General features: G+C 37.7%; 1 protein-coding gene across 4 annotated transcripts in view; it reads right to left on the bottom strand.

The window, feature by feature from the left end:
* LPIN2 (lipin 2) overlaps positions 1-12053 on the bottom strand; it is a 68507-nt gene that overhangs the window by 55613 nt on the left and 841 nt on the right. The window contains exon 2 of one of the 4 annotated variants that reach the window (XM_045003685.1): positions 9268-9347. The exons of 2 other annotated variants lie outside the window; for them this stretch is intronic. Coding sequence is in view for 1 of the 2 variants with exons in the window: in XM_045003683.1 (XP_044859618.1) it covers positions 605-691 (87 nt within the window). In the remaining variant the exon portion in view is untranslated. Of the gene's footprint in view, positions 1-604; positions 704-9267; positions 9348-12053 lie in introns of those variants that run through there. One more of the 4 variants, XM_045003683.1, reaches the window with a different exon arrangement.

Genomic DNA, 12053 nt, shown 5'->3' on the forward strand with positions numbered 1-12053 from the left:
TTAAGAGTTTTGCACATATTTAATTACAAGATCAGCAAAACTATAACTGCAGCTATAATATTCCAACTCAAATACAGTAATTTACTTGTATTTAGTTACAATAAATAATACAGGGGACTGGCAGCTTCCAAATGTCACTTGAATAAAAATCCTAATTTAAAATAATGTTTTTTAAATGTTTCATTAATTTTTACTTTATACTCCATTTTTCAGTTTGCATATAAAAATAAATTTCTAACTAGGTCACTTCATATTCTTTATAGTGAAAGTTAACTGGATATACAGAGGTATATCTAACAGAGGAACTGGGTATGCCAAGGTATACATAGCAAAACACAAAAATATGTTTATTTAAGAGCAAAATGTAACCAAAAAAAGATTTAGAAGTTGCGGTTTAGCATGTAGTTACGAAAGAGACTGTGAAACCAAATCAAGTCTGCTGAAGTTCAAATTAAGGTTTTCTAAAGAGTATTGCAACTCAAAAAGAGCCAGAAACTAAATGTTTCTCTACCAGATCCACTGTGACTATTCACTACTTCACTATTCCACACAAAATGAAGTCACTATATTTATAGTAAATAAGGATATCAGGGACAGAACTCACCAAGATACCAGAAGGGATTCCTTCATGTGCAATGACTGCATTCTTGTTTATGTCATCTTCAATAACAATCTTTTCTGAGAAATACATCTCAAAGAAGTTAACTTTTCACAGTACAGGTAAAAACCAATCTAAAAAGCATAACATTATGCTGTACCAACTTTTCTTCTTAAGATGGAAGCAGAATTTTACTACAAGTATTTTAAAATAGTAAGATTTTCTCCTCTGCAGTCCTTCCTTCCTGAGAGAGTTTGATGTTCAGTCTACTTTCACACGTAATGGTATGGTTAAGTAAGGAAATGGCTATTTAGAAAAAGTCACATAGAAACTCCTTCACCAATAAGATTTGCTTGAACTGTCACAACCCCCTTCCTCTGTGAGATAAGAAGTAACATGAATATACTTTAGCATGTGTTTGTACTGATAGTGTAATACAAAATCATTTACCCTAAGTCACATGATATTAGATGAGACTTCCATGTAATGAAACAGGGATTTAGTTAATGATTCTTATGCTTTGTCAACACTATGCTGATTTAGATGTTTTGCCATTGTAACTACCACCTGTAGCAATGTTGTGAGCTTTAGTACAGATCACAGCTTGCTGCGGGTACAATTATATGACGCTATCAGCCATTCTACCCTGGTACTCCATCAGCGGCTAAAATCGGTGGAGTTGAACTGAAGATTTAAGTTTTAAAGGAAAAAATCCTACTATTCAACCCAAGTCCTGACTCACACAAAGGTTTTGTACTGATTTAATTATTTCACACCTTAGGGTGTGATTTTTTTTTACTGAAATAATTAAATTGGTACAACCCCTAGTGTGCATGAAGTTATACTGGTATAGTTTATCTCCCTACAATTTATAAGATTAAGCTATACAAATTAGCATTTTTATACCAGTGCAACAGTATCCACACTAGCGTGTTAATACCACTTTAACTATACCTGTATTGTGGTGGTACAACTTGTGTGTTTAGACAAACCCTAATAGTTCACCATGTACCAGAATCACTACTTCAGTAAAGGCGAAGAAAAAAAACAAACTTCTTAATCTGAGAGTGTAAAGCAGCACTACTTCTCTAATTAGTATCAAGGCTATATGAAATCACTGAGAAATTCAGTACAAAAGCAAAGCAATTTTCTCCTCGAAGTCTAGGTGACCTTGACCATATAATGAAAAATATGAACCCTCTAACATAGAATGTTAACATTTTTCTTCCACACAGCTTTCATCAATCTCTATCAACTGCAATTGAAAATAAAGAGGTTGTAACTACCACAGGAGTTCCTTTAACTTCAAATTTACATAACTGTTTCTGAGAAGTCCTACATGTTGAACCACCATCTCCATTCTACCCTCTTCTAAAGTAATCAATACATTAGACTTGGATGAAGGCAAATTAGTTATTGATTGCAGCCAAACGGCCTCAAGAATCTTCAACTAGAGGCCACAGTTGAAGCCAATCTAGATTAATCTAAATTTTTGCTAGAAAGATATGCAGGCTTGATTATAGTCCGTCACTTGCAGTAACTACAATGAGGATGGACAAGGGCAAACTCCACTTGCCCTCAGATTTTACAGTCACCCGTCACCCACCACCTTCATTTAAGTCAGCAATTAGGACTTTAATGTGACAATGTAATTTTTATTCCTTTTTGAAAGTAGAACCACACTGGAGAGAGAAGCATGTTACTAAAAGTGAAATAATTTTGAGGTTCAGTATCTCTCACTTTGCTAGTCTATAGCACATCATTCACCAAATCAAATTCCCAGTTGTCCAGGAGTACAGAACATTAGTCCTCAGCCCTGATAGAACTTTGGCCCTGGATCAGTAAGAATTAAAAACAAGTAAATCCTAAACCAGTGCAATTTTTATTCACTATATGTCTGGAGTATTTCGTGGTAAAAATACCAACCAGTTTTGAAGTTAAACCCACTAAAAGCAGCACACAAGAATTTTGTAATCTTGATAGGATTAGTAGTGAACTTTGGGTACACTGAGACACCCCCTCCTCCCAAAAAAAATCCTAGTAAGGAAAAGCCCCTCCCATCCCCAAGTATATTTGGGGTCTGTATTGCACATTGAGCAGGGCTAGTGGTAAGGAGACCCTACTTGCAACTGACAAATGAAGTACTTGTCAAGTTTGCAGGGTGGATAAAAAGTTTAAAAAAAAAATTTCTTTAAATTTGATTTTTTTGATAAAATGCTTTTTGAAGAAAACACCTATCTAAAGATAGTTTTAATTAAGATATCTTTGAGCTATAATGTATCTCATAATGGAATAGGGATTATTAATTCTAATTCTATAGTATGAGACAATATATTCATCTAATGTTTAAGAAAAGTTTTGTAAATGAGTTCCAATAGTTCATGGATTAGGGACCCAATCTTATGGGGTTCCAGGGGCTTCTGTATAGATTATTTAGGTTAATCTTTCTATCTACCCAATGGGATTCAGTGCTCAGTCTAGAAGATACCATCAGAGATACTTAGTTTTGCAGTTCTCAAACTGTGGATGTGTGTCTCCAGAGATAACATGCTTGTTAACAGCAGAAACAACAGATCTCAACCCTACTGTCCCTCTGCAAATTTGTGCACCCAGAATCAATCCCTTGCCTCTCTCTAAAAGTGCAAAGTCTCAAAAAGTTCAATGAATGGAAGATTGTTGGGGGGGAGGGGAGGGAGAGGAGAAATAGATTTGGACCAGGAGAAGAAGTCTGGAGATAAATGTGAGAATGGGGGCACAGACAGTAGAAACAAAAGTGAAATTGTTTGAGCAGCATATTCCAGAAGTCTTGAGGTCTTTCTGAGTGTAGCCTTCATTGATTTGAGATCTACCATACCATTCTCTCACTAGAAGGGAAAACCTATAATGGCAGCAGGCTGTAAAAGAGACCCAGTTTGGGAATAAGAACCATTCAAGAAATATGTTTGCTGATGATGTTTTAAAGAAAGTCGCACCAGTGAACTGGTGGAAGTCACTTAAGCACTTGGATTCAGAGACCATTGAAGAGATAATCTCATTTTAAACAGCAGTAGCTTCTTCTGCCGGCGTAGAAAGAATATTTTCCTCCTTTGGACTAATTCATTCCAAATTGAGAAATCGTTTGGGACCTGAAAAAACCAGGAAAGCTTGTTTTTCTTTTCCAGATTATGGAAAAAAAACAGGAAAATGAAGGTGAAGATGACTGAGTTAGCTGCAGAAGCCAACATTTTAAGTTTCTCGTGTTGACCTGGCTGACATAGTCTATTTAATTTTTTTTTTAATATTTCATTTAACTATTTTAGTTAAAAACAAACAAAAACAAACCTGATTTTAAAAAATTTGAGTATTTAACTAAATTCAAATGCTTGTTTTGTTAAAATATTATATGTTTGCTGTTGAAGAAAAAAATCCAGAATACATAATGTTGTTTTAGATAAATAAAAATTTAAATGTCTGTCTGGTGATGTTCTCCTCCTAATACAGCATGACAAGAAGGACCTCCAAATATGAATGATTAACCCGTTGAATTGGAGATAGTTCACCTCCCAATGACTTCATAAATATCTGCTTCAATTACCTTTGGTAAATGAAAAAAACAATCATTCATTTTCTGATATAGCTGTAAAATTAATCTGAAAAGTTTTCAAAATAAATCACTTTTTAAATGTATAGTGTGTACCTTCTAAAAATGAAACCTACATCTCTGAGTTGTGAAGAATATGTATTAAGGTTATAACAACCAACAAGACTGCACTTTTATGTAGAAATCCATGATTAAATCGAGTCTTTGTGACTAGTGATTTAAATCATGATTTAAAACAATTTGATTTAAATCAAATCCACCCTGCAAGTTTGTATAGCACTTGGATACTACAATGACTGCCACAGAATAGACCAGTTTTCTTTCTTACCAGTGAGGTAAAGGGGGAGTAAGAAATTAATTTTAGTATATGCTAATCTTACCTAAGTACTGCAGTTTCAAATGTGAATCTTCTCCAGTCTGCAAACAGCTTACTTGCTTCTGCTATTTCTCACAACTTTCCTGATACTTATGAAACCTAAGTTCTCCTAGCAAGGACCTTGTTAGACAAAGCCTGTTAAGCGGGCAAAGAGACATAAGGCATAAGCACACCCTACGACAGTGGTCCACAACATGGCGCCCGCTGGGGTATTTATATGCGCCCGCCTAGTGCCCATCAGAGGAGAGAAGCTGCAGCCCCGCACCTGCCGGGGACAGAGAACTCCGGGGCTGCAGGCGCTGGTGTTCTCTGTCCTCGTGGCTTCTCTCCGACTTCTCTCTTCTCTCTGGATTAATCTATTATGTAATATTAAATATGATGTTTTTCATATTATTTAATGTACAAATACAAAATAAGCCTTGAAAAATTGTTGGCGCCTGCCACACTCTTCTGAAAACATGAATGTGCTACTGGCCACAAAAAAGGTTGGGGACCACTGCCCTAGGATATAAATATATTCCTGCTTAAATCAAAGATATTAACTATATAAAAAAAAGATTGTGTGTGGCACATTCCTATGCCAGTGAAACCACTTGCTTTTCCTCTGCTTTTACTTTCTTTATACTGGTCATCTTTTACTACAATTTTAGAGATTAAGCCACCTTATCTATAGATTGATTTTTCAGCTTCAACACCTTTGAGTAAACTTATTCCTCTACCTTTTCTATACAATTTTCTGTTTTACCCATTATTTAAAGAAGTTCAGCATTCCAGTTTGACACTCAGTACTACAACACATCCTTTGAGCCTGGATAGCAGCAAAGAATCCTGTGGCACCTTATAGACTAACAGACGTTTTGCAGCATGAGCTTTCGTGGGTGAATACCCACTTCTTCAGATGCAAGTGAGCCTGGATAGCTGCTTTAGAGACATTTCTATACACCACTTCAGTTGCACCTATCAGAAGGCATTCATATCTCCAGGGGTGGATGGTGGGAGAAGCTTTGGATAAGAGCTACACTCTAACCTCTCAATGAGTTTCCCTGAATGTTAGTAAATTAAACGAAATGTAATTCCCTTTAGAAATAATTATAAAGTTGCATATTTTTTTCAAATAACAAAAAAAATTAAGACATTAAGGTTGCAAAGTCAAGTATGCAACAGTTAGTAAATGCCAGAATTAAGATTCCCAGCATAACCTTCATTTTGACCACCTTGGGCATAGGCATTGTGAATAGTCTAATTACTTGATCACATAATATTTTTTCCACAGGACTACTACTTAATTCAGTGCACAGTAGAGTGCACTTAATGAGCAGCTAATATTTTATTTTATCCATACTGTTCAAAGTGTGAAGTACACAAGGCTTGGGAACACACTATCCAAACCCTGTTCTGAAGACAGAATTAATTTCCTCATAGTCTTTTCTATGGCAGTCATTGTAATATCCAAGTGCTATCCAACCTTTACTTTATTTTCACAATAACCATGTCAGAAAAGTGAGTATTATCCCCATTTTACAGATGGGGAACTGAGGCAGAAAAAGATAAATTTGTTTTCCGCTCTCCTCCTCACTAATTATGCCTCAAGTGGAGTATTGTGTCCACTTCTGGGCACCACATTTCAGGAAAGAAGTGGACAAATTGGAGAAAGTCCAGAGAAGAGCAACAAAAATTATTAAAGGTGTAGAAAACATGACCTATGATGGAAGACTGAAAAAATTGGAAAAAGAGAAGACAGAGGGGACATGGTAACCATTTTCAAGTACTTAAAAGGTTGTTACAAGGAGGAGGGAGAAAAATTGTTCTTGTTAATCTCTGAGGATAGGACGAGAAGCAATGGGCTTAAATTGTTGCAAGGAAGTTTTAGGTTGTACATTAGGATAAACTTCCTAACTGTCAGGGTGGTTAAGCACTGGAATAAAATGCGTAGGGAGATTGTGGAATCTCCATCATTGGAGATTTTTAAGAGCAGGTTAGACAAACACCTGTCAGGAATGGTCTAGATAATACTTAGTCCTGCCATGAGTACAGGGGACTGGACTAGATGACCTCTCAAGTCCCTTCCAGTCCTATGTTTCTAAGTTCAAAAGTATCCACTAGTTTTAGGTGTCCAATCTGAGACACTTAGGACCTGATATTTGAGAATACTTAGCATAATATAGAACTTTAAATGTTCAACACACAGCTCTCATTTACTTTAGTTGCAGCTCTGGATGCTCAGCATTTCTGTAAGTCAGACCACAGGGTACCAAGTTAGGCACCCAGAAAACAAGGAACACACAATTTCTGACCAATTTGAAAAGCTTGGTTTAAGTAACTTGATCCTCCCCGTGGATAGGCTCATTTTCATATAAGATATTTTCGTAACTTTGGTTTAGCTTCAAACCCTTCCCAAGAGACATACGCTAAACTGAAAAAAGATTTTATATGAGAAGTTTTTAAAAAGTGCCTACACCCATCAAGGTGGTGGAGAGAAAGATAATTATACCAGTATCTGTTTAAATTCATATCTTGGGTTATACCTGTAGACAAATACCTTAGTTTTTTTGGCATTTTCCTTTTAGTGGAAAGGAAAAGTGATCTGTTTATTTGAGGCTGAACACCTTCCCAATCTTGCACTTTCATGGACCCATTATAAGAGACTTCAGCCACTTTAATAATCCCTCTCTCTTCACAGCAGTGCAGCTCCTCTTGGAGCCACATCACAACTGGCTGGGTCTCTCTATAGCAATCATGAAAGGGAGCCATGAAATTTGTGCAGTATTTCCTCTCATTTCAATTTCTTCCTGGGATGACCAAAGTATAAAAAGTATACATCCTTCTGCACCACTACAACCCAATTTCGTGATTGAACTCTGTGGAGAGGCACAAGCATGCAGCACCAGGGGAAGAGCCTTTATTACAGTGCCTATGGAAGAGGGATTGTCCCTCTCCTTCCTCCACAAAACAGATGAGATTCGTATTTGCACTGATCTGATTTGGATTATCTAGGGCTTTATTTTCACCTCTTTCTCACCTACTTTTAAACAAAAAATAAAGCATCCATGTACACTGCAAGACTGGAAATATGAAAAGCAATCCAACAATAATTAATTCATGCTATCAATAGCATTTCCTTACCTTTAAACATATATTGCATTGTATCCACGCATTATACCATTATTATCACTATCAGATACAAGTATAGAGATTTCAAACACAGAGTCCCATAAAGTCTTTACCAAAAAGTCCAAATATGCAATTTGATAGCCACATAATGACAACTGGAAACTTTCCTTAACCTACTTTCACACTTCACTGTTAAATGATTTTACACTCTCTCTCACACACACACACCCCTAATTTTCTCCTTGATGCACTTAACGTCCCTTAACATTGATTTGAATTAAGTACATGCATCACAAGAAGAATCTATTCATGCATTCAGTTTGCATATAAAACAGTCTTTATTATGAATGGATTTAAGGGGGAGGGGGAAATCAAGATTCCAGAATTTTCCCTGGGAAGGTGAGGAGGGAAGAGGAGAATAGATCTGTTTCCTAGTATAAAATATTGGTATTGCTGATTGAACTTTTATGGACAGACACAAAACTACTGTTTGTAAAAAGGATAAATCTGTTAATCCCCAGCATGTGGTAGTGTTTTCTACATTATGCATTCATAGATCATCAATGCTTGATATTATTGTAATGCTATGCAGCCTAAGAGCTCCTTGACCCTGACAACACAAAGACTTTTCATCCAGGGAAACAGAGGAAATAAATCAAAGGAATAATGTATTAGCAGAAGAACAAAGAGTACCAAAAAAAAAAAAAAACCACTATAACAGTATCAAGTTTTACAAAAATTGCTTGAAGATGGTAACTCTACTTCAGTATATATCACAAGTCAAATTCCAATTTGTCCTCCATTTGATTAACAAGATCTAGAGAGGTCCATCCTTGCTGTATCTTTCATCAAGGTGAAATAAACCTGTATTTCAATTCCAGTGCACAATACTGAAACATTTCCTCCTTCGCAGGAATGCTCCTCCATTGCTTACTTTCCATTATTTCCTCAAAAAACCAGCACAGTGACCATGCCACCAGCCCAAAGACAGGATTTCTTTTTGAGATTGTCACATTCCATACTTGCATATACCTAGAGACTTCTCAGTCAATGGAGCTGTACAGTGTACACCAATGCAGAATTTTGCTGTTTACAGAATGAGACCTCAATGTTATTACTCAGAATATTTTTAACCTATGGAATGGTCCAATTACAATATTCTGTATGTTAATTCAGGAGACTTGAGTTTAATTACTGAGTTCAATCTCATTTCCTCGGCCAAATGGGTTAGCATCGTTAGGCTGATCTGCATTACGCAGTTAGGTAGTGTAGTTAAGATGCCTTATGCTGACCTAATAATGAATGTGTCTACACAACCAGGTCCCTTTCACTGACATAACTCACCCACTACGTCGGCTTAATTACTCCATTTCCACAAGAGGCGTAGTGCTTAATTCGATGTTGCAAGGTCAACAAAGAGGCAGAGTAGACACTACATTGCTTACGCTGACCTAACTGCCCTCCAGGAGGTGTCTAACAATGCTCTGGTAAACATTTTCAGCTCTGCTGCACAGAAGTCAGATACACAGGAAACAGTCCCTTCCCTATCAAAGGACCGGGAACTTTTGAATTTCTATTTCCTGTTTGGCATGGAGAGCTCACCTGCACAGCTGATCACGGGGGCTCCACACTCCAAATGTGATTCAGCCTGGAGTACACAGGAGGTGGTGGATATTCTTGGTCTGTGGGGAGAAGAAGCTGTGCAGGCACAACGCTGATCCAGCCATAGAAACGCAGACATCTACAAGTAGATTGTGCAGAGCATGGGGAAGAAAGGCTTCATCAGAGACACACAACAGTGCTGTGTGAAAATCAAGGACCTGCGACAGGCATATCAGAAGGTAAGGAAGGCAAACAGTTGCTCTGGTACAACACTGCAGACATGCCTCTTCTACAAGGAGCAGCATGCGATTCTCAGTGGTGACCACACCACAACCCCCAAGAGCAACGTGGAAACCTCTGAGGAGTCGGAAACCCAAGCCAGTGCAGGCAACACTAAGGAGGAGGTCTTTGATGAGGAAAAGGAGGAGGAGAATGGGAGATGGGCGAGCCGGGGAGCCAGGAGCTGTTTGTAACCCTGGAGCAGTCCAGCCAGTTGCAGAAGAGCATCGTGGCCAAGCATGATGCCGGTGAAGGAACCTTTGCTAAGTATGCAATTTCAAGTAATATGCAAAAGCTATTTAAGGCAGGGACATGACATCATCATGGTTCTTCACTGACTCCCCACCCAAAGGAGACTCTTGGAAACACCTACGAAACAAGGACTGAACTGGGAACAAGTGCTGGACCCAGGCTAGAGAGATTTCTAGCCTGTGAAAGGAATACCTGGCGTTTTTAAGCTGCAAGCAAGGGCAGCTGGCCCCTTAAGAATCTCTGCAGCCAGCTTAAATCATTAGTTGAGATATGAGTAGCGCATTCTCACCCTATCTCCTTAGCATATTAAGCTTAGATTGCATTTTTGTTTATTTGATAGGTAACCTGCTTTGATCTGTTTGCTATCCCTTATAATCACTTAAAATCTATCTTTTGGAGTTAATAAATTTGCTTCTGCTTTATCACACCCATGTTTTAAAAAATAATCTACATTTTAAGTGTTATAACTGCCCATTTTAAATGGAGATTTCTTAAATCCACAAGGCCAAAATTTCAGAGATGAGCAAAGTGTGCATGCCCACTGTATGCCATAAAAACCCATTTTACAAACAAATAGGCTGTTTTGAATACTGTGGCAGACAAATGCCTGCTATATACCGGCATTACAAGATTTGCATGTAAAAGGGGGGGCATTGTGTACACAATTAGACATACAATCAAATGTTCCATATTCAAAAATGTGGTGCAAAGTTCACAAAACAAAGAATCAACCTTAAATATTGATATATTTAAACAAAGAACTCAGATACTAGCTGATAAAATTATATTTATTGTTACTGCTGCTTCCCACTCCTTTTAGGTTTATTTTTGCTGTATCTGAAAGTAAAACCCAAGAAGATGCACTGATGATGTAGTCATTAATTCAAGCAGCAACCTGACAGCCTCAGTAATTATGTTCATGTATAGACATCTCTTTTCCTTTGTTTAGCTTAGGGGATTCTAAAATTCTTTTTAGAATGTTACCCACACTATAGCAGAGTGTTCATGGACCACCTCCTCTCCTATTCACATTAGCAGACAGAAAGGGAGGTGGTCGGTACAATCATATAACATACCTGTAGCAATTACAAAAATTGTTTTCATGGAAATGTAACATCAGGCAAATATTTTCATCTGTCTTCATGCTATTTAGAAGTTAGAAACAAGGAGCAGCAACACTGCAACCAATCTCATCTCCATCAACCACAAGCAAGTGCTCCACAGACCACAGTTCAAGAACTTTTGGCTTAATGGCAAGAACTCAAGCCTCTCTAAATGCAAACTAAAACTGCCCCACCTTTACACAGCCCTCAAAAAGCTTTAGACACCATTTAAAGGTGACCAACAAGGTGCTTTATTTTTTATTGGGTTTATGCTCTTTTTGCTCCTTTATGGTGTATAAAGCAGTAAAAACATTAAGGATTTTTTTTACATTACTTATTTTTACCTTCAAAATCAGATTTATCAGATCTGGTCTTCCCTGGTTTTGTTGGAGGATCTTTGAAAAGTGTAATGTATCTTTATCTCAGATGCAAGGGTGTACAGAGACCAGTGAGAGACAGAACATTACCTCTACTCATTAGGAAAAAAACACCATAAGTAGGTAGACACCACTTTGCACACTGAATGCATTTCACAAACATTAACTAGTTAGCACTCAAAAAGACACTGGGCGCATCTTCATATTGTTAAGAAACTACTTTGATGCTTTGGATTTTCCTACCATTACATATGAATCGTATGCAATCCTCCTTCTCCTCAGAAGGAATCCCAATTTGGCAACACACATCTTCATGGGACATGGCTACTTACAGCAGTGTCAAGTTAATAGCTCAGGGTTCTGCCAAATCAGTTTTTTTTCCAGTGGGGGGGGGGGGAGGAGAGGAGCACAAATAGTGATGTTTGGGGATGACTCAAAACATTTTCTCCCGTGATTGACAAAACACCATCTCAGACCAGCCCTGGCTACTAAATCCTATAAGAGTATTTAGAAATCATCAGATGTACAGATCACTCCTGTGTAGCTTAACTAGTGATAGCCATTATGGAACTGATGCATAGACAAGATGTGGGCATTTTTACCATCATGCCCTGATGTACCAAGTGCAGGGTTTTAAACACCCCGTCATCCAGCCCTGCTCAGAGCCATCAAGGCTTTCAAAGCGTATTCCATGGTTGCTTAAGATGAAAACTGCAGACGTCTACATAAAGCAACTCAGACAAAGCAGGTCACTGGCAGCAACTCAAAAGGCAGG

This window comes from Mauremys mutica, chromosome 2 (genome assembly GCF_020497125.1).
Source record: "Mauremys mutica isolate MM-2020 ecotype Southern chromosome 2, ASM2049712v1, whole genome shotgun sequence".
Taxonomy (NCBI): domain Eukaryota; kingdom Metazoa; phylum Chordata; order Testudines; family Geoemydidae; genus Mauremys; species Mauremys mutica.